General features: G+C 43.3%; 2 protein-coding genes and 2 pseudogenes across 2 annotated transcripts in view; 1 reads left to right on the top strand and 3 right to left on the bottom strand.

Moving 5' to 3' along the window:
* The first annotated feature begins 280 nt into the window (after positions 1-280).
* LOC140686275 (WAP four-disulfide core domain protein 18-like) lies at positions 281-2,105 on the top strand. Its single transcript, XM_072939994.1, has 3 exons — positions 281-439; positions 1,067-1,215; positions 1,860-2,105. Exons 1-3 carry the CDS (start codon positions 355-357, stop codon positions 1,905-1,907), a joined length of 282 nt encoding a protein of 93 aa, XP_072796095.1. The 5' UTR covers positions 281-354; the 3' UTR covers positions 1,908-2,105.
* Positions 2,106-8,041: 5,936 nt separating this feature from the next.
* LOC116283679 (leucine-rich repeat-containing protein 37A3-like) overlaps positions 8,042-23,205 on the bottom strand; it is a 30,968-nt gene continuing 15,804 nt past the window's right edge. The window contains exons 5-10 of the mRNA XM_072940311.1: positions 21,501-21,575; positions 18,705-18,823; positions 16,634-16,785; positions 13,192-13,296; positions 8,335-10,161; positions 8,042-8,225 (exon numbers count right to left, since the gene is read on the bottom strand). Coding sequence (XP_072796412.1) covers positions 10,108-10,161; positions 13,192-13,296; positions 16,634-16,785; positions 18,705-18,823; positions 21,501-21,575 — 505 coding nt within the window. The 3' untranslated portion in view covers positions 8,042-8,225; positions 8,335-10,107. The remainder of the gene's footprint in view (positions 8,226-8,334; positions 10,162-13,191; positions 13,297-16,633; positions 16,786-18,704; positions 18,824-21,500; positions 21,576-23,205) is intronic.
* On the bottom strand, positions 13,864-14,465 carry LOC140686405 (non-histone chromosomal protein HMG-14 pseudogene; annotated as a pseudogene).
* Positions 14,547-16,105, bottom strand: LOC102539821 (leucine-rich repeat-containing protein 37A2-like; annotated as a pseudogene).

The following is a 23,205-nucleotide window of genomic DNA, read 5'->3' as shown; positions in this document are numbered from 1 at the left end:
TATTCATCTACTAATAGGCACCTTGGTTTCTGGGCAGATATGAAATGTACAGTGTGGGGAATATAGTTAATAACTATGTAATATCTTTGTATGGTGCCAGATGACAACTAGGCTAACAAGTGTTCCTGCGCTCTCCAGCTTGGCATGTGCATTTCCAAGAAAAGCCATACCCTCTTTAGAGAGAAACCAGTTGCGAAATAGAACAAAGAAACTAGAACATCTTGGGGCACTCCCTAGAGAGCTTATATTTTTATCCTCTTCCTGCTCTACTGCCTCCCGCCCCACCCTCTTTCCTGGTGGCGCTGAGTATAAGTTGGAGCTGGGCTCTGTCTGCGCATCACATCAAAGGCCAACATGAAGACAGGCACCATTTTTGTTCTGGTGGCTTTCATCATGGTGGGGATGGAGGTGGCCTGCGCTCAGAGACCTCCTATTCGAGGTGAGGACGTTGAGAGGACACTATCTGAGGATGGAGAAGGCTCAGAGCCCAGCGTTAGACCTGGGGATGGTTTGGCACAGAAACAGCAATGTAGCTACTGCAGAGTGGAGGTTTGGCATTGATCAGACTCATTGCCTTTGATCTAAATGAGACGTCACCCTGCATTTCCCATTCTCCTTATCAGATTGGGTTGAGTCTGGTTAGGAGTTGGGGATAAAAGGTGAGGATTTTCTCCAGTGCCCTGGATGTGAGACTCCAAAGGGAAGTGGCTCTGGGACGAGCACAGGGTATGTGTGAGGGAGGGACACGGCTGTCTATGAGCGAAGGTTTTCTAATATCTTCTTATAAGGTGAAAAGGAGAGGGTGTGACAGTGCAGGTTTAGTGTCTTCTGAGGCTCTGCAGCTTTTGGAGCAGGGAGAATGCTCTCCTAAGGCCCAGACTGTGGGCGTAAGAGTGAGAGTGGAGCCATCAAAGGCTGAGGGAGGAGTCCAGAGTCCAGAGCCCGAAGGAAGCAATGGAAGAGGCGGGGGTCCTGCCAGCGCCGAGGGCTTCGGACATCCAGCGTTAGCTCTCACGCCTGTCTTGGCGACCATATCAGACTCCACAAAAACCATTGTACGTTTCAGGACGACAGAGACCTGGAGTCTGCCCAGAGGTGCCCAGAGGGATGGCTGGGATTTGTGCTGAAATGTGCTCAGGGGATGAATCTTGTCCCAAAGGAATGAAATGCTGCAGCAATGGGTGTGGTCATGTCTGCAAACTTCCTGTCCCCAAAGTGAGTATAAATCAGCCAAACCTGGCCAAGGGTGCAGTCAGCTCCCCAGTGGACTTTGCTGGGCAGACGGCTGCTCACATGGCACTGCACTCAAAGGGGCTTAACTCTTCCTGGAAAACGGGTCTTCCTGGGAGGAAGAGGGAAAGGAAAGAGAACCCCAAGTGAATGGTATCTCCTGTGTCAGGCAGGCATTGTGCTGGAATTGAGATAAAAAGACAAACACAGCCAGGTGAGGGAGACACAGCTGGGTAAATAATTACAACCTAGTGTGATGAGTGCTTTGTACAGATTTCTCCTAAATTCAGGGTTGGGGTGGGGGTGGCAAAGGGAGGCGTTATTGGTTTTGCCTGCAGGGAGAGGGACTGGGAAACATGTCAGAGACATGTTTAAAGGAGAGCCTAAAGGATGCATAAAGTTTGCTGGAGGAAGGAAGGGAGAGTAGTTCAGATGGTGGGAGGAGCATGGGCCCTGCACTGGAGACAGGGAAGTGACTGTAGTCAGTAGAGTTTCCAGCATCTCAGGAAGGTTGGTGGAGGATCAGCCATGCCAAAGTCCAAAGAGGAATGAGCTGCCCACTGAAGAGTTTGGTAAACTTCTGGAGGTTTCTAAGCGGAGGAAACATCATGTTCAAATCTCTATTTCAGAAGGGTGGCTCTGTTGACTATGTGAAAGGTGGACCGGACGTTTACTGAGCATGCCTGGAGACCAGCCCCAGAAGATTTTTTGTGAGTCAGTAAATCCGATGCTTGGCACAACAGCCAGGCTCTTCTATATCCATTCCTGGCTATTTCCTGCCCCTGAAATTGCAGCCTTGGAAGATGAAGCTCTAAAATGGTGCAATGGCTACTTTCTAAAAAGCTTGTTTCCAAAATAAACTCTCTGTGGCATTATTGGGGCTGTGTCATTCTTTCCACTTCGGCATTCCGGTGGACCCTCTGTGGACTAGCAGGACCATATGTGTGCACTGCAGTAAGCCCATGAGTAGGAGGTACCCAGGATACCAACAGCAGAGGCAAAGTCCTCTCAGCTAGTTCCTTTCCTCCTTTCATGTCTGTGTTTCCCGACAGGGCAGAAGGCACAAGAATATTTTCTCAAGCATTCTGTCAATATGATTGTGGTCAAGCAAAAAAAAAAAAAAAAAAAAAAAGACCTTGTAGCACTTAGCAGGCCTGTTGGAGCATCCTTTATTAGGGCAAGACTCAGAAGGAGCAGGAGCAGGAACAAGTATGGGGATTACCCCATTGTAAGGCAACACACTCACATCTAGCTGGACTGGATGCCTAACTCCGGGAGAGTGACCCTGACCCTTGGGACGTGGAGTTTTGGGTGACATGAGTCAGGAAGTACCAGCTCCTATCCTGGAGTGATTAGGAGTTAGGCTACAGTTAGGAGATGGGCTCTGGGGGTGGAGCCTTGGATTCAGACTTTACCTGAGGCAGAGGGTCAACCTAGGTCTCCCAAAGAAGCCCTGACAAAAGTGATGGTCTGGACTGACCGCTACAAGCTTTCTCTCTCTGAGATCTCCATTCACTTCTTTCCACCTAGACTCCCCCCACTTAGCCTGCTGAATTTGGTCTTCCATATCTGTGTGTCCCTGTCACTAACACTGCTCTTGCTTCTCACATAGCACATCTTGTAACCCCGTGCCCCAAGACCTCACCAGTCTGTGCATTGGAATAAGGGCATATTAGCACTGAAATCTTCTCTCACTGGCTGGTCATCCCCTTCCCAAACCCCTCCATGCTCCAGTTTCCCTCGGTCATTTGTGGGGGCTCATGAACGTACCCCTAAAATGTTCTCCCTTTATCTGCCATTCTGAATGCCAAGGTCTAACCTTTTCCTGCAAAGATACTTGACGCATCCCACAGCTTCCACTTTAGGTTTCTGCCCTCTAGATAGTGGTGATGTCCCTACAAAGTTGTTTGTGCTCTTTTGTAAACTTCTCATTTTTCTCCCCTGCATTTGAACCTCCTTCATAGTTAGGGGAAAGCTCTGTTTCTCTCTTTGGAAGTTGATAAGGCCCAGGCACTCCCTCCTCACTTCCCGACAGGTGGGGCTTGCATTAGCATGCTTCTTTCTGAAGATGTGGACGTGTAGGAAATGACGCTTGGACTTAGGGACAGACAAAAACAACTCAGGGCATCAGAGGTGCCAGCAACTGCATCCTAACTGAGTGGTTGCTGTGAGCGGGACTCGGCCACGCCCTCTGCTACCTGCCTTATTTTGACTCTTAATCCTTTTCTGAGCCTGATTCGCCAGTCTTTCCTGTTGCTTCTGTAAGCTGTGTAATAGCTTATTTCCAAAATTCCTGCTGTCTCAAGTTGGTCGGGACTGGCTTCTTTAATTTAATTTCCATAATTGCACCTGAGGGTGTTAACGCATATGGAAATTGTCTGGCGTGGAGACAGGCCATTTATGCTGAGGGCAATGGCAGGAGCCTGGGTTTCATGAACTGCTCTAGTTAGAAGCTCAAGGCCACCAAAATCCAATTAATATCCCAGCCTGGAAACCTGGCATGCCGTGGTGACACAGTGAAAAACCTCCTTGGTTAAATGTATTCCTATGTATTTTATTCTTTTGGAATCTAGTGTAAATGGAATTGTTCCCTTCATTTCTTCTATGGATTTTTCATTGTTGGTGTGTAGCTTGCATTGACCCCAACAGGTAGGGCTTAGAATTATGATGCTGCGTTCTGATGATGTGTTAGAAGCTAAAGGCAACTGAATGTAATGTTTCTTTCTCTAAAAGGTATGAAAGCGTCTGCTCTGGTCACTTCTTTGGGTCTTCCTTCTCCTGAGAGGTCTCCCATGTACCTGTAAAATTTAATAAAACTTTCACGCCTTTCTCCTGTTAACCTGTCTTACTCACTCGTTCACTCGTCTCAGGAGGACGGAAGTGAGGAAAGAGAAAACCAGAGGCTCAGCGTTTTCCTGTTGTTTTTTCCTTGCAGCCCCATGGCCCCACTGGCTCAGGCATAATCCGTAGGGACTGAGGCCCAGTCCAGGTGATAGCCCCCAAGTTGGGTGGATCCCCACCATCCCCTCTGGCCACCACAGCCTTGGTACTGGGTTGGATTCTCGTACCCCGGCTTGTTCTTTCCCTCAGGGTGAGCCTGTCCCAGGCTGTTCCTCCCTCTCCCAGGGCTAAATGACACCTGGCAGAGCCCCACGGGGCTGCCTGGTCGGACCAGCCCCAGCCACGCTCTCCTGTAAACTTGTTTACCCGAATTGGGTGGGGAGAAGCCACCAGGAAGTCTGGGGTGCTCATGTCAGAGCCAGAGGCAAGAGAGATGGAGAAACTGGCTTTCCACCTGTCTTCTCTAGCTGATACCTCACAGGACTTGGGAGCCCTGTGAAGTGAGGGGCAGTCTCCCCACTGCTGTCCAGAACGTGATGTGACCGAGTGAGGCCTCATGGAAACATGGTGCCATCTTGGCACGGGGGTGGACTCTCAGCCTTGGGATCAGCTGGAGAGAGTGTCCCGCTGTCCTGGGCAGCACGTCCACGAGGACACTGACAGTGGGGGCAGGTTGGGCCTCTAGGCTCAGGTGGCTTTGCAGAGAGCAGACCACTCCCCAAGGCCATATGAGAGGGACATGAGTGGGTTTGTTTGTCCACAAGTGGACACTTTGGGGACTCCCAGAAATGTGTGGGCAAGACTAGAGATGTGGGGTGTGGGTAGATGAGTATGAGATGGGAACAGCTAGGCCGCCAGATGTGGGTACACAGAGAATATGACCTCTTTCCTCTCTCCAGCACAGTTAAGTCTTGGAACCTTGAGGTTAAAGCTTTGTGACACATTAGCAGTTGGAGAGGGAAAAAGAGACCGTTTGAAAAAAGTGATGCTGGCCACAGTGGGGACTGGAGGGAGTAACGAATGGAGCCCAGATGTGTCCTGGAATACTTTTTCAGATCACTGAAAGTTGAGGTAGAAGTTAATGGAAGGCTGATGCACCACAGTCAGTCCTCTCATGCCCAGGAACCTCAGAACTGAAGCTTCGGTTTACCTTACCTGGGAAAAACTCTGCCCCGTTGAGATGCTTGCTCAAGGCCAGGAAAACTTGGACTGGATGCTGGAGGAATCCTGATAACTGTTTGCATCTTCCCCTGAGATTTCTCTTCATTGTATTAGACTGTAATCTATATTTTTTCTTTTTTCTTCTTCTTCTTCTCCTTCTCCTTCTCCTTCTTCTTCTTCCTCTTCTTCTTCCTCTTCTTCTTCTTCTTCCTTCTTCCTTCTTCCTTCTTCCTTCTTCTTCTTCAATGGAGGTGCTGAGGATTGAACTCAGGACCTTGTGCATGCTAAGCACGTCCTCTACCACTGAGCTATTACCCTCTCCCCCATATTCTTCATTTTCAAATAGAATCTTTCTTTTCAACATTTATTTTCTCTTTCCTTAACTCTCTGTAATAGAAAGTTAACACTTTCTGTTCAATCCAGGATTATTTGATAGATTTCTGTTTGTATTGGATTTGTTGATCATGGAAAATTTTTACCATTTATTCTAAAAGTTGTAGATAGACTATCCAGATGGGCTCAGGATAGAAACAGGAGAGGGATGGGAAATTTCCAGAGACCCTGGACTCAGGGGAAAGTGGCTACAGGACACTTGACTCTGCACAGCAGCTGGATAGGTCTTTGGGTTTCTCTTCTGGGAGGTGTGAGTGTGTTGGTGGTTCTACGTCATAAGTGGATCATATCAGGAGAGAATCTTAGGATACATAGAAAACTGTGTATGTGTGCACGTATGAGGACGTGCTAGCAGCCTGTTGCTAGGGGTGCAGTGTAGTGTGGAGCTGCGGCTGGTTATATGACTCACAAAAACACTCCGTGTTCCAGGAAAAGCCCCAGTGGCCATATTGTCACATAATGATCCTGCCTTTTGACATCATCTGAATGATCAAGATAGACACGTGATTCAATCTGATTTCTTTCATCCTTCTAGGAATCTGAAATACGAACTGGAGACACACAGAGACTAGAAGTCATTGAGGTTGAGTCACATTAGTGGGCGCTCCCTCAAAAGTCTCCTGACGTGAGATCGCTGTTACTATACACTCCACAGACAGGGGTGCTCGTACAGAATTTTCAGGCCCTGTCATCTCCCGGACTGGGGGACTCCTATAAATTGGGGGAAGATAACTAACACTGTGCCCTGGCACTTTCATATGCCTTATCTCACTGTACACTCACTGCAACTTTATAAGTCTTAGCATCATGATTTTACCAATTTTACAGATGAACAGACTGAGGGGCCAAGAAGTTAGATGACTTGCCCCACATCATGCCCTTAATGACTGGAGGGGCCACTCTTCCCAGCCAGGTCTCTCTGGCTTTCAGATAAACCCTTCCCTGCCCTGTACCAGGCTGGCCCACGGTCCCAAAGAGGGAAGATGTTCATTTCCTTATCAGGGATCTCTTGCTCGAGTGTTGAAGTCTCAGTAGTTCAACATTATCTATGTTTCATATTTAATGCTGGGCAAAGCAGAGCCTTACACTTGGGCATTTTTATTTAGAAATATATTAGGGTAGCATTTGAGACTAATAAAGAATTGTGCAGATGGGAGGTAGTGTGACATAAAAAATATTACCTAAGCCTCACTCTATGAACCAACTTTGAAATAATGGAAACATCCCCACATAGGAACCTGGAGCTACTTGGAATCCTGGCCCGCACATTGGGAAGCCCAGCAACACGAGGATCTTTATCCCTGGTTTCTCATCAGCTCCCTGTCTTCGTGTCCACCTCTCTCATTGACATCAACCCCCGACTCATTACAGAGTCCGGGCGGGCATGGGGACTTTCTGCTCTTATGACCTAATGGTGTGACCCAAGTGCCCAGTACTGCACCTGGCCCGGAGCAGGTGCTCAGTAAACAGCTCTCGTCATTCTCCTCACTGTTGTTGTCACCGTTATTGACTCATTCAGAATTACTTTTACTCACTAAGGTACTTTAACCATCACTGGCTTACTAAATGTGACCGACTAATTGTTTTCTTTGCAGGAGTGGAAGAACCTCGCAGCTGACGGAGGTGCACTGTCATTACACACTCGCTTGAAATCACTCAGCCACAGGCCTGTGCTGGGTGAGGCAGGAAGTGGGGAGGTTTGGTGCTGGGCTGAGCTGGAGGGAGCTGAGCAGCATGTGGCTGACCCTCAGTGGGGTCAGGAGAGGCCAGGGCAGCCCAGGGGAGGCCTGGGGATGGCCACCTTGGGCAATGGCTGCTCTCACACATTCTTTACCCTGTCCCTCCAGCTAGCTCTCCAAGGGTTGGGGGTTCTTTAGAGAAGAAAAAACTCAATGTGAATTTTCCACCAGCTTGAAAGGGTGGAGAATCCCCTACCATGACAGGAAACACATCTGTACACGAGTTTGAGAGCTTCGGAGAAAAGCCAGGCCTTGGACTCAGAGTGGAGGCAGCCCAGGGACGCAAACCTTCTGGCCGCCACAGCCCCTGTGAGCGGGGCCCCCGCCGGCAGGGGCAGCTGGGCTGTGAGTAGCCGCCGCCGGCCGGAGCAGGGGGGACGCAGGCGCCGGCTGTGCTGTGACTGCATGATCCTGCCCCCGGCGCACGACACGCTTCCCACTTCCCAGGGACTGACTGTACTGGGGAAACGAGGGAGAGAAGCCCTTCTTCATCCTTCTAGTCATCCTCCTGTGCCCACGTCACCCCTCACGGAAGCACTGCCTACTGTCAGGGATTCTAGCAACAGCCCTGTTTTCTCCTGCCTGTGGCCCTTGTTCTTTGCTTATAAATATTCAACTATTTACATTTTAAGTCCTCACCACATGGCTAGAATTGGTTGTGAATTTGTACATCTTAATAGGAGAAAAACAAGCATTTTATTAGCTATGCTGAGAAGACAACATTTGAAAAGAAAGTTTGCAGGCGGCCTGTGGGGGAACATGGCTCACACCCCATCACTCTCCTGTGCTGCCTCACTTTCCTTGTCTGGCTCTCCTGGCTCTGTGGTCAGAACCACCTCTGCTGCGCCATCTCTGGGTGCCCTGGGATAAGAAGAAAAATGCTGAGGCTTCTACTCTTGAAGGGAACAATTAAATTTTTCATTCTTTCCTCATTTTAGATGAGAATTTTAAGTTGTCCCCAATCATTTACCTTGCATCCTTACTGAAAATCTCTTCCTCTTCAGAAGACTCCCCATCGTGTAGCTTCTGTGCCATATTTTCCTTGTGCGTGGCACTGAGAGGTCTATACATTGTCTGTGAGCCAAGGTGGCCGCCTTCTCCAGGAATATTAATTCTGCATCTCCCCTGCTTTATCTGGCAACAGTACTTTATTCTCCTCAAATTTACCTGATTCTCACTTTCCCCTGAGCATTTATTTCCTATGCAACAGAGACTGAAAGAAGCCCTTTGGAAGAAAACACACACAAATAGTGATGCTTGCCACGTTCCACATCTCTCAGTGTGTCTCTCCGGTCTTAGTAGGACTAAATGGGCACCTCAGTCAATACTCAGAACAAGCAAAAGTACCACAGACCTGGACCCTGATGATAATTCCATGCACACTGGGCTTCTCCAAGTTCTCCATGATGTCCAAGATAGCGCCGCAGTGTCTCTGGAGAGGTCTTTGCAAGTGGCTTGGCATGGAGATCAGGCAGAGTTTTTAGCCCCACTGGCCTTCTTGGCCCCACCAAGCGCCCTTGTGCAGGGAAGACACTGCACAGCCGTGCTGGGCGGAAGCACGTGACCCTCTGGAAGTCTTTTGCACCAGTCCTCTCAGACTTAGTCTCACATGCAACACTTGCTGGGGGCTGGGGGGGGGGAGGTGCTCCTATTTTCCTGACTGCTTTCTCCTATAAGTTGAATCACACCAAGTAAACCCCTGAGTCCAGCTAGGACAGTTATCTGACTCACTGACTTTCACACTACAAGCTGTCCCCGATGCATAAGGAATTGTTAAATCAGTTTAAAGGCCATGACCAGCACTGAAACACAAAATGTTGTTTTTTGAATATACATAGAAAAGGAAAAAATCAGAGTGCATAATAAGTTTGTTTTAGAAACTCCTTGTGTCCATATAGTGTGTGGTGCTGATTTGTGACAGCAAATGGAGCTCACAGCCCAAGCACAGTGTGATCAATGAAGGCCTCAGTGGAAGGGAAGCATCTTTTTGATACTCACTAGCAGTATGGCCATGGGGCAGGACCTTTTCCCTTTCTCTTTCTCCACTTTCTTAATATAAAAGGCAGAAACAAACTGCTGTCTAAAGTTTCTCCCAGTTAAAAATCTATGAGATTTGGATAAAGGGAATAGAGTGTGGGGGCCTGAAAACCAGCAGGAGGACAAGGGAAGTTTCCCTGCCGCTTTCTAGGCAGGACTCATATATTCTCCCTTCCAACAACTTTGAGTGAGGCTGGTCCTCAAACCCTAGAGCCATGTGGCCTTCCCGACCCAGGACCTCCAAGAAGGCCACTGGCCCAGCCCATCCTGATGGCCACCACCAGCAGAAACAGGTGAAAACCCAAACCTCTCCCCTCCCCCTTCTTCCCTTAAAGGACTAGGAAAAGCAGAGGCGTCTGGGCCTGTCCCATTCCAGCTCAGCTTTGGCTGGGGAGCTAGTTTTGCTGGTAAATAAATTAGGGTAAAGCATTATGATAAATACTCTTCTTTCCTTTTGTGGTCTCTTCAATGTAAACTGAAGAGATTGAAATAGATGAGCTCTAAGTTCTCCTCTAGTTCTACTTTTAAAATTACCAGACTAGGGGGAGGGTACAGCTCAGTGGTAGAGTGAGCTGCTCAGCATGCATGAGGTCTTCGGTTCAATCCTCACTACCTCCATTCAAAATAAATAAACCTAATTACCTCCCCCCCAAAAGTAAAACACACAAACAAAAAAAACTTTAAAAAAAAATCAACAGACTAATATTTACCTTATGCTTCCTTTATTATCGCCCTCCGCTGCTTTTCTGCAAGGACAATTCTGTTTTGGAAGAAACATGATCAGAATTATTCATCACAATGACTATCTCCAAATCGTTATTCATTCTTTTTTATTTTAAGTCCTAACCACCCAGTGAGATGGAGGCTTTTTTGTGGAAGGAATGCTATCTTGTTTAATAATCCTTTGCCTCTTTCACAGCACCTAACTTAGGATCTTGCACGCAGCTGGCAATACATTTTATTGATTGTTTTAGGTGACATTCCAACAGATAATGCCCAATACAAATTCTTAGAAGTAGGAAAACAAAATAAAAGTATCTACCAGAAACCTAAGCAGTGTTCTAAAGCCAAGAACAAGAGTTGGATGCCTATCATTATGGCCACTATTGATCATTGTTGAGGAGGTCCTAATCGATGCAAGAAGAAAAATTCTGGAAAGGAAAAGACAAGCACATTTGCATATGAAATGATGGACAACCTCTAGGTTGGAAGCAATATGAGAATTCAGGAAGATGGCTACATACAAAATCAAGAGATCAACATATAAACCTCAAAAACTTTCCTATATAACACAGAAGATTAAGAAATAGAAGAAATATCCCATTTACAGTATCAATAAAACTGCATAAAGTACCTAGGGATAAACTTAACTGAGAATGTGTAAGACCTATGTGATGAAAGCATTAAAACTCTTCCAAAGGACGTAAAATGAAAAATGTGTGTATGGTATGAGATGCCATCTTCCTAGAATGTTGTAAAGACATCAGTTCTCCTCAAATTAACCTACAAATTCAATGCAGTCCTATTTAAATTCAAGATAAATTTTCAACAAAACCTGGCTAGTTGGCATTTGGTAGAGAAAGCATGCAAGAATAGTTATGAAATGTATGAAAAAGATTATCAAAGAGCAGGGGCTTACCCTATCATTTATAAAATATGTTCCACAGCAACTAGAATTAAGCAGTGTGATACTGGTACTGGTATAGGAAAAGATAACTGGATCAATAGAGCAGAGTCTAGATAAAGATAGCATTTTTAGATAAGCGAAGAAAGAATGAACCATTCAGTAGAAAATGTTGAAACAATTCAATTTTCACGTAGGGAAAAAAGTTAGATCCCCTACCTCAACTACACTTAAAAACAAAATTAATTCTAGACAGATTGTAAAAGTACTAGAAGAAAGTATCAGAGACTATTTTTATGCCACGAGGTGACAAAGGCCTGGCTGAAAAAACCCGCTAGCCACGAGGACGGGCTGATACGGGGACAGACGGTCAACAGACGGCTGCTCTTCTGAGCCTTTGCCCTCTCCTCCCCTGGATTGTCCGTCTTCTTCCTGCTTATTTATTAAACTATTTATGATAAATATTGGCTTTCACTGATTTTCAGTGTTTCAAACACTTCCCAATGTTTTTGTCTCTGAGGGGACGAGACAGAAGAGTGGAGTAAGGAGCTCAGGCTTTACAGTCAGGCGAAACTGGCTTCTGCTTTTGGTTTTGTCACTGGGGCCTCAAGTCGATGTCCTTCATCTATGAAACAAGGATGGTACTGCCGTCCTCACAGGACTGTGGGGATTAGGCCAGAAAATATATGGAAGACTCTTCGTCCAGTGCTTGGCATAGGTCCGTGCTAAGCTGGTGCCACAGACAAGGTGGTCAGATCCGCCAAAGCTTTCTGCCTGTGGCATCAGGCTCTGAAAGCTCTTTTCCACCACACGATTATAAACGTATTGATTCTATTTTCTTCTAATACTTTCACGAGTTCTTTTCTTTCATGTTTATGGAGATATGTTTAAGGTGAGAAATGGGGACCTGCTGTTATCTTTCCCCCAATAGTTAGGCAGCTGTTCTACTACCATTTATTCATTTTCTTCCACCAATTAGAATGTTAAATATGACATTTCAAAAGTCTAAAGAACACGTGGGTCTGTCGATTGCTGGGCTCTCTAGCTACTTCAAATAAATATTTTGTTGCATTACTCTTCATTGTGGAATTGACATAATGCCTCATCTCTCTTCCACTGAACATCATTATTGTCAACTTTAGGAAAAACACTGCATGGTCCCTGTCCTGAAAAAACTTATCGTCTAAGTGGGGAGATGAAATAATGAAATGATATAAATAACTACAAATGCAAGGTTAAACTACATAGCAATTAAAGCAGTAAAAGAGGAGTCTATGGAAATGCTACAAAAGCACAAGGCCATATGCCACCTTCAGATGCAGGGGGTACAGTTGGGCAATGGCCAATGACTAGCAAGCTGACCCCACTCTCGTCCCCAGATTCCTAGGTTCAGAAATTAGACTCTGCCTTCACCAAGAAGGATCTCACATCTTCCTATTGAGGCAGTCCCACTTTATCAATATCACAGGATTGATTAGAAATCAGAATGCCAAATTATTACTTGTCAATGAGAAATACATCTGTTCTACAGACAGGGCTTCTGTGTCTACACAAGCAGAGAACTTCCTCCATGGCACACTAAGGCACAACCAGAAGGCTACGTGGTGAGAACAGGATTAGAACAAAAGGACATACTTTAGAGTAGCCTGATGTAGGATTTTATTTGCAGTGTTTTGATGGAAACTATCTACAGAATATATTACACACTGGAGAAGAAAGCTATAAGTAAATCTAATGAATCGACAAGATCACACTTTGATCTTTTAGCCATGTCTTTCTAGCCCTCCCAGGGTGACTGATAGCTCCATGAGGGTGGAGATGATATATGTCATCATTTCACCCAACAAGGAAAGAAAGCAGTGAAGGGATGAGAGTGACTGGTGAGGTGCAGTTTTTTGAGTTGAAGAAATTTGACTACCATGTCAATTCTGGCCTTCTTATAAACTTAACTTCTCGAAATAGTCTAATGGTTTGTTATCTTGGGTTCAATGCCACAGAGACCCCCTGGGACTGGAGTTCCTTTAAGAATCCCTGGTGTGTACTTTTCAAGAAAAGAGCAAAGCCTATCTCAGTCCTTGTGACTGAAGAGGACCATAAGTAGTAGCAGGTGGAAAGGTAGCTGTGATTTTCAGTTTGTGGGCTCTGAACCTGAATTGTTGTCCTTACCTGAAAACGGTAGCAAGTTATAACAACGATAAGCCATACTATCGGAACAGCTGTTATCAAGATTAAATCTTTCTTATCACTAAATCCTGGGACTCCTTCTGTCACCTAAAAAAATAAAGAATAATTTTCTTAAAAAACAAAGAGAAGAGATGAGATCTAACTATTCTTTTTCTTCTTTCATAATTGAGATTTCATTGGTTGTTTTGAGGATCAGTACACAGACATTTCAACTTGTACACAATTCTTAATGTACGTACCAAAAATCTAAAAAAATTATATAGCTGTGATCCTTTTCCAGATATTCCAGTGAATTTCCAACTTAAAATTTGGAGGCAAATTTTCCTTAACAGGACATCAATTACCAATAGCATCAAATGTTGATGTGCTGTTACATCGTAAGTCTCACCAATACACAATTTAATATCAAATACACTACATACTCAAATTTTCAATCGTTCACAGTACATTAACAAAGTTACTAGGAAAACTGGACTATCACGACCAAAGATGTTACAGAGTGCACAAAATTCTGATGAGGAGAGCCAAGATCAAGGAGTGGTTTGCTTTAGGAAACAATTCTACCAAAAACAACAGGGGAAGAGAAGTAATTTAAAGTGTTCAAGACATTAAATGCACCACTGACTCCAAATTGCAATTTAAGTATGCTCTGTATTATAGGATATAAAAACTACCCCATCTATGGAATGTTAAGCTGACACCGAAGACAATCAAAGCCTCCCATATTCAACATCCCACTATTTTCTGGTTGTATCAAAAAAATAAACCAGCAAATGATTTTACCTCTTAAAAAAAAGCATTTACACAAAAAATGGGATGAGGTAGGATTCCCTCCATCTTAAAAATGTTTCTAGAGCTACTAAAACTTGCATTTATTAAATAGTTGGTAAAAATATTCCTCTGGATTATACAAGAAGGGAGACAGGGACCACTCAAAAGACTAGCTGTATGCTATTAATCAGACTTGGCTCTTTCTCTCCTGCTTCATCAGAGGCTGGGCGCTCCTCATTTTTAGTTTCTCCATTTCCTGTAGGTAAATCTTTAGTCTCTTGGTTAGCCACTTCGGCCTGTTTTCCCTTTGCTCCCCTTTGCCCTTTTGTTTGCTCTTTTTTGTCTGAAGATTTATCATTTCCTGCTGCCTTTTTTGGCTTTATTTCCACGTTTGCAGGAGCAGGTTTAGCTGACAACCACGCAGATCTCCTCTCGGGCTCCTCCTCTGCCACCCCCTCAGCGGAGCTGGCCTTCCTCTTAGGCATCCTGGCGGTGGGGCGGACTTGTGCCGGGTGACTGTGGGCCGGAACGTGGCGCACCGAGTCTTCACGAAGCTGGGCTGCCTGGCCACTGGCCCTCCTCCCACCCCCGGAGCTGCTGGGGCCCACCGAAATCTAACTATTCTTAAACCTATTCAGACACTTGCTCACTCTTCTTTTGGGGGTGAGTGGGAGAAAATTAGGTTTATCTGTTGACTTATTTTTAGAGGAAGTGATGGGGACTGGACCCAGGACCTCGTGCACGCTAAGCATGTGCCCTACCACATGAGCTATACCCTCCCCCTTAGCAGACTGTTCTTAAACTACTCTAAACCCCATCCTTTCAGGTGAGTAGCTTATAGGTTATTAAGGAACCTACCAGATCTCATGCGTTACTAATCTTATCATTAGCATTTTCTCCTACAATTTATCTCGTGTGTTAAGGCTCCCCTAGGAATAGCGGCACCATTCTCTAAATGAGCAAAGAGGGAAATTGCTGTCTTAGCCAGTTTCATGGATAAGACACAGATCAGGAGCCCCTGGTCTTCCTGCTTTGGCACTTTAATGGCATGTCCTACACTGAGTAAAAGTCCAGGTCCCCGTGTTTCAGGCATTGCCCTCACTTCACTTGACTCCCGCCCCTTCTGTTCACTCTGGGCTTCTGTGCTCTCACTAATGTAGTTCTCAGTTTTCCATAGGTTGGTATCCCCCTCTGCCTGGGACACCTTTACTTCTTGCTGCTCACTGAGAAGCTTCATCAGGACGCCTGTTCTGGAGAAGAGCTTGGCACCGGCCAGCATCATGTAGGTCTCAGAGCAGTCCATTTTCATAGTCTGCATCACATGAGAAATGAGCCTTCTCACATCATTGTTGGGGATGAGGGACCAAAGCTGCTGGTCTACCTGAATTTCAAACTGATCACCCAAGGATGAAAGCCCTGGGAAAGTGAAGCCAGTGGGTTTAGAGGGTCATTCAGTGCCCACGTTGTGGTATTCCTGTTGGGTTTCATGGGTGTGTTGAACAGTTGGCATAAAGTCACCTGCAGTAACCGAATATGTGCTGGAAACATCCGTATGGACAGTGAATTCAGAGATAGCTCCTTCCGGCACAGTCACCTTTCCTGCAGTAGGGTCTGAAGGGGAAAATAATTCTGGAGAAGGATTTTCCTGAGAAGTCAGTTCTCCTGAAGATGAAAAAGCTTCTCGTGAAGGAGGATTTATGAGGCTCCTCCCTGCAGAGGAGGGAGGCCTGCCTGCAGATATTCTCCTGAGTAGCTCTTTCCTTCCCAAATTGTGGTTCCTTTTGGCCTGGAATAATCTGTACATCACATGAGAGCAAACACCAAGGAAAAAGTGTATTTTCTGGGACGTGAGGTTGGTTCAGAAGCCTCCATATTTCTAACTCTAGCACCTGTATGTTCTAAAATAGTGTAGGATGTCTTTTGATTTGTGTTTAACCTCAGATTTAGGAGGGCTGGAGGCAGAAGGCAGAGAAGAGACTGCTGTCTTATGTTCATTTATAAATGAAGGTTTTGTGTTGAAGGAGTTTCTCACTAACTTCCTGGGCCTCCACATCATGTGAAGCTGTTTTACTTTCTTGGGGATGGCCTCCAAAGATCCTCTTCTTTGGCAGCATTCTTCACAGGTGGCTGGGCATTCTATATACTCTGACACATCAGTTTTTTGATGCGTTTTTTGATTATGTCCTCTGGGCCCTTGAGGACCCTATCCACTCTTTGCAGCCTTTCCCCTACACTGTCAGTCTTTGCCGTACTGTTTTCCTGTGGTTGGGCAGTTTCCAATTTATTTTGAAAGATCTGTTGTTTAAATTTGGCACCTAAAGTGTCAGCAATGTACAAGCATGGCAGTTTTTTCTTTGTTTCTATTCTCTTTTTGTTTTTTTTAATTTCTGAATCTAACCATTTTTTCAGAAGATAGAATCTCTTCAGTTTATTTTTATAAGGTGAATTGTTGGATTCAGGTTTAACAGAATGAACAGTTCCTTGTGTTTTTTATCAAATAACCCAGGGGCTCATCTCTATCTTGTACATTTGAAAAAAGAAGTTTAATGAATGGTAAAAATGCTGTTTCTAAATCCTCTAGATTTCCCTCTGAGAAACAAGGCAGTACGTAATTTAGTTCACTGATAACATCACTTTTGTCATTAAAATCTACCTGTTTATTCACGAAGGCTGACAGGCTGACACCACATCTGTCCGAGGACGCTTTCTCTGGCTCAATAATGAGCTCAGTGCTGATGCTCTTATTCCGGGCTCGTAACGCCTTCATGAGCGATCCTTCTATGTTCCCTACAGCTGCTTCTTCACCTGTCAAAAAAGAAGTCTTTTTGGTAACTGAAGGCTGATGGACAGTTTTTCGCCAGTCCACAGCCACATATCCCAGTCAAATAAATTAGAAATCAGCAAATGTCTGCGTGCCACTTAGAGAGGGGAAAAGAAACCTCACAACAGAAGGTGAAAAAGATATGTTTTGAAAAAGTGGCTATCTACTCAGAAAATTCCATGGTGTGAAATAGAGTGACAGTGTTTAGGATTAGTCCACTGGTTTCCAGGGGCCAACTGCCCGGCACTCAAGAGAAGTCAAGGCTGGGAGGACAGCTGTCCCCCACTGTAACTCACTTCCATACACACTGCCCCATCCTGCCTCAGACGCAGAAGAGTGCGAGGCTTCCGCTCTCCGCCTCCTCAGTGTCCTCGTGTCCTGCTCCCATCACAGGTGATCATGACAACACCCGCTAAAAGGTCCTCATCTGGATGTGACCTTTTCCAACTACCACCAGTTCCTCTCCTTGGTCCCTGCTCCCCTAGATCCCAGCCCCTATAACAGAAGGCTCTACATAGAGAGAAACACCATGTCCACCCTGGCTCTCTGCTAACACTTGGGCAGGGATCTGGGGTGCAGGTTAAGAGATTTGCCAGGCTTTATGCTAATGTGGAATGTTCAACAGATCAGTGGAATAATACTTGAAGTCCTAAAACGCAGATGGGAAAAAGCAACTGTTGTCAGGTGCCTACTTTGCTTTCATTTCATTTCACTCCTAGTATATCCAGCTTTACCTGGGGACCCATCAAAACTTCTGACTGTGTGAAGGTCATGTGTACCCCTGTGCAGCTGGGTCTCTCTTCCAGAAGGATTAAAAGTACTTTTGGTGGTGGTGGTGGTTACGGTCAGAGGAGGAGGTGAGGGTCAGAGGAAAAGGTGAAGGGTCATGAGAAAGGAGGAACAAGAGCTCACAGACAGCCCAAAACTGAGGACAGTAGATCAAGGCACTAGGCCACAGCACCTAACACCTCTGATCTTGCTTTTGCTCACCCATAAAAGGAAATTAAAAATGCCTGTTCTGCCCATTTCTGGGGAGAAGGGAGTAATATAATTGGTAAAAAAAAAAAAAAAAAAAAAAAGAGGAAAGAAAGAAAGAAAAGAAAAGAAAAGAAAAAGCTTGGAATATAAGCAACATTTTTATGTCAGTAGCAAAATGTTATTATTTATGATGTGCTCCAGCTCATCGATAGGGACCAGTATTCAAGCTGTCTGGGCATGAAAGCACATTTTGGAAGTCATCAAGTTAAGTGCCAGTAAGTCTAACGTTTAGAAAAATCCTTGAAAGCACGTGAGTGTTTTGTGGATAGAAATGATTGAGATTCAGAGCAAGCTCAGAGCTGGACAGTCAAAGAATAAAAGAGCCATCCCATCCACTGGAAGCGCTAGGTAGCAGCTTCTGGTTATGGAGCCAGAAACTCTCAGGCTCCAAATAAAACATAAAACACCACCACTTGTATTCTTTTATAAAACTGCAAAAACAAAATGAACAAAAATATACTTATGCCTGCCCTATAAGACAAGTGGAACTTGAGACCTAATGAATATTAAATCAGTTTACAAACTGTGATGCACTGTAGGAAAAAGTTCTCATTTAGGGGTAAGGCATCAAGCAGAGTGCACAGTATAAAATATGTGGCCATGAATGTTAATTCCCTTCCCGCTTTCATGGCTTTCTCTTGTTCCTCTATGTATGTGGATCAGTTACGTTAAGCTAACAATGTAACTGAGGTATTATGAACTTAATAGTGTAATTGAGAATCTGACTTTTAGCAAGGGAGTAGTTCTTAGAAATTTAGGGAGTTGAAACTCGAAATGAATGAATAAAAATAATTCAATTACATCATTAGTTTAAAAGTTTTATCATTTAAATTTAAAAATTTCTTATCAAGCAATTCAGACTCACCACAACGTGTGGTGCTTGCCAGGCAGTCACTGTCACAGTGCAGCTTGACTGTCTTGCAGACAACTTCAATAGTCTTTTTAAATTGGCAGAGGCAGCAGGTCCTATGGCTAGGTAAGATCCTATAAGTGGAAACAGGGTTAAATTAGTGGTAAAGGAGTGACTTGAGTAGGGAGGCAGGCCAAGGCCACCACAGGGCAGTGAAGAAAGGACTTCTTGGGACACATGGCCTAGAGAATTGGATAGGGACCAGTAGGCCAATTGCTGCTCTTAACTGTTGTAAATAAATGCAGAGGAGGACAGAAGTGACCAAAAGAAGGGTAAGGATGGCAGTGGGTGTGGGTGAGCCTAGAAAAAAGGTGAAAGGGATTAGAATTGGGTGACACTGATCTGTAGTTTAATTCAGAAGTATCTCCTCCCAACCCAAAAGTTTCACTTTGGGTTGAGAGTGCACAGGAAGAGGGTAGACTTCTAAGAAGAGTCTGAGTAAGTCCCCAACTTCTGGAGTCCCTTTCTCAATTCCTAGTTGGGAGTAGGAAATATATTAGAAATTACTCTGGTCATCAAGACAACATGATATTGGTACAAAAACAAACATATAGACCAATGGAACAGAATAGAGAGCTCAGAAATGAACCCACAAACTTTTGATCAACTAATCTTCGACAAAGGAGGCAAGAATATACAATGGAATAAAGACAGTCTCTTCAGCAAATGATGTTGGGAAAACTGGACAGCAGCATGTAAAACAATGAAGCTAGAACACTCCCTTACACCATACACAAAAATAAACTCAAAATGGATCAAAGACTTAAGCATAAGACAAGATACAATACACCTCCTAGAGGAAAACATAGGCAGAACATTATCTGACTGATATCTCAAAAATTTTCTCCTAGAAGAAATAAAAGCAAGAATAAACAAATGGGACCTAATGAAACTTTCAAGCTTCTGCACAGCAAAGGAAACCATAAGCAAAACAAAAAGACAACCTATGGAATGGGAGAAAATTTTTGCAAATGAAACCGACAAACGTTTGATCTCCAGAACATATAAGCAGCTCATACCACTTAATAAGAAACAACCAAACAACCCAATCCAAAGATGGGCTAAAGACCTAAACAAGCAATTCTCCAAGGAAGACATACAAATGATCAATAAGCACATGAAAAAATGCTCAAGATCACTAATTATCAGAGAAATGCAAATCAAAACTACAATGAGGTATCACCTCACACCAGTCAGAATGGCCATCATTCAAAAATCCACAAATAACAAATGCTGGAGAGGCTGTGGAGAAAGGGGAACCCTCCTACACTGCTGGTGGGAATGCAGTTTGGTGCAGCCACTGTGGAAAACAGTATGGAGATTCCTCAAAAGACTAGGAATAGACTTGCCATACGACCCAGGAATCCTGCTCCTGGGCTTATATCCAGAAGGAACCCTAATTCAGGATGACACCTGCACCCCAATGTTCATAGCAGCACTATTTACAATAGCCAAGACATGGAAACAGCCTAAATGTCCATCAATGGATGACTGAATAAAGAAGATGTGGTATATTTATACAATGGATTACTATTCAGCCACAAAAAGCAACAACATAATGCCATTTGCAGCAACATGGATGTTCCTGGAGAATGTCATTCTAAGTGAAGTAAGCCAGAAAGAGAAAGAAAAATACCATATGAGATCGCTCATATGTGGAATCTAAAAACAAAACAAAACAAAACAAAACAGAAACAGACTCATAGACATAGAATACAAACTTGTGGTTGCCAAGGGGGTAGGGGGTAGGAAGGGACAGACTGGGACTTCAAAATGCATAATAGATAAACAAGGTTATACTGTATAGCACAGGGAAATATATACAAGGTCTTGTGGTAGCTCACAGCGAAAAAAATGTGAAAATGAATATATATATATGTTCATGTATAACTGAAAAATTGTACTCTACAATGGAATTTGAGACAACATTGTAAAATGAGTATAACTCAATAAAAAATGTTTTAAAAAAGTTAAGGGGGGAGGGTATAGCTCAGTGGCAGAGCACATGCTTAGCATGCACAAGGTCCTGGGTTCAATCCCCAGTACCTCCATAAATAAATAAATCTAATTACCTCCCCTCTCTAAAAAATTAAAACTAAACATGCATTTAGCATAGGATGCAGCAATCCCATCCTTTGGTATTTTGTCTCAAAGAAATGAAAACATATACTCACACAGAATGAATATTTACACATACATGTGTATTTTTAGCAGCTTTATTCTTAATAGCCAAAAAACTAGAACCAATTCAAATGTTTATCAACTGATGAATGCATAAACAAACTGTATATCCACACAACTGGACTACTTACTACTCAGCAATAAAAAGAAATGAACTACTGACAGGTGCAACAACGTGGATGCATCTCCAAAGAGACTGGCTAAGTGAAAGAAGCCAAAACCAAAGGCCACATACCCTATGATTTAACTTATAAGACATTCTGGAAAAGGCAAAATTATAGGGACAGAAATCAGACTGGTGGTTGCCAGGGCTGGTGGTGGGAGGAGGGGACTGACTACAGAGGGGCACGAGGTGTCTTTTGGGGTTGGAGAACTTTTCTATATCTCAAACGTGGGGGTGGCTATCTAACTACATGTCCATCAAAATACAGTAATGTATATTTTAAAAGAGTGAACTTTATTAAGTGAAAATTAGGAAACATATACATCAATAAACCTGACTTAAGAAAATAATAAAAACAAACCTATAAAAAAATTAAGTGAAAACAAATGCAATAAAAATCAACTTACAGTTTTTCCAATTCAGGGGTCATAAACAGGATTCTTTCAATTGTTGTAAGTGAGACGTGTGTTTTTCCCATGTCTCTGAAGTAAAAGCGCAAACAGGCATGATATAAACCCAAAGACAAAAATTCTACACTTATAAATAAAATGAATGTGATTATTTCAATTCAACTTCTAACTTGCCATAGACAGTAATTCCAGGTAGCTCATATTGAAGAAATTTACATTTATTTGCATCATTAAATTAATGACCTTGGTGCTGAAAAGTACAATCTTTTTTTATTTTTTAACTATTATCCTACCTCTCATTCTCAATTGCATCCAGCTCTCTTGATTACACTTTTTTTTAAAACAATGTACACCTTATTCCTTTTTGCTTTCTGGGATAAATCATATTTTTACATGCTTCATCTCTAAAAGTGTTCTTCAACACTGTTTTCTTCCCCTGCTGGTTGTCTTAGCTGTATACTTTCTTTCTTAATCCTTTTCTTTGCCAATAACTCTTATCTCAATAACTCAGTTAAAATTTAAATTTTGACTTTTTAGCCAAAACCCTCAATCTTTGATGAAAGTAAAAAGGAGCAGAAATCAACTCAAGAGCCATAAGACTGTTGAAATATTTACAAATATCTTAATGCTGGCAAATTTAAAAGATAAGGATCTTCAACTGCTGTCAAAGGATTGTGACTGAGAATTCTGAAAAATGGAATGGCATTAAAATTATCTACATTTTCAATAATGTCCATGAAAGTTTATATTAATTTTTTGGTATGGAAGTTGAAGGTAAAAAAAAATCATTTTCTGAATTTACCTATAAATCACCCTTAGAATTCGTAAAGCACTCTTCACTTGGGAACTACCCAGGCATCTAGATGATAAAGTGGAGACAGAAAGAGAAAAAAATAGGGGGAAAAAGTGGATAGCAAAGAAAAAAATACACCAAAGAAATTTTAGGTCAAAAACCCTAGAAGGGACAATGCTGGTAGGAAGCCCCTCCTCTGTAAGAAATACTATTTCTAGTGTCCTCCATAATTCAAGGCATTTTTCTTTCATCTCTAGAAATTTTTTTAAATTACATGTTTTAAACTACCCAGTTAAAGACAAAAGTAGGACCAATGCCTTGGTTCTGGAGCTGAAGAAGAGAAAAATACAAGAGGAACCGGGGAGACCCGCACTCCCATTGCACACTCCCATATGTGTTCTTATATCACAGCCTTTGCTACCGTGTGTGGGGTCACCTGCTTTCTCGTCAGTCTCCTGGATTGTCAGCTCCATGAGAGCAGGGACTACACTTTATTGTCATTGTCATCTCTGTGCCTGACACAGTGCCTAATATTCACTATCTACTTAATAAATGTTTGTTGAATAAATAACATTTTGTTTATATATCAGCAAAGTGACAAATTCATTTTCTGGAACAATTTTTTATTCCAAAATGCTGGAATATATTTTCTTCTCAACTCTTTAAAACAAACAAGCAAAAGAAAAAAAAAATTTAAACCCAAAAGAAACAGGAACAGGAAGAATGAAAAGAAAGTCTACCTTTAAGTTAATTAACTCTACTCAAGAATCATTAGTGTACTTTTGCAGATTATAAACATAATCACAACTAACACCTTTTGGATTGCCAGGTATCTATGATCAGCAATTAATATTTAATCCTCACAGTAACCTTATGTGATAGGTATTATTATTATTACCACATTTTACA

This window comes from Vicugna pacos, chromosome 16, assembly GCF_048564905.1.
Source record: "Vicugna pacos chromosome 16, VicPac4, whole genome shotgun sequence".
Classification (NCBI taxonomy): domain Eukaryota; kingdom Metazoa; phylum Chordata; class Mammalia; order Artiodactyla; family Camelidae; genus Vicugna; species Vicugna pacos.
Note: the sequence above shows the minus strand (reverse complement) of the source record. Positions and strands in the feature narration are given on the sequence as shown.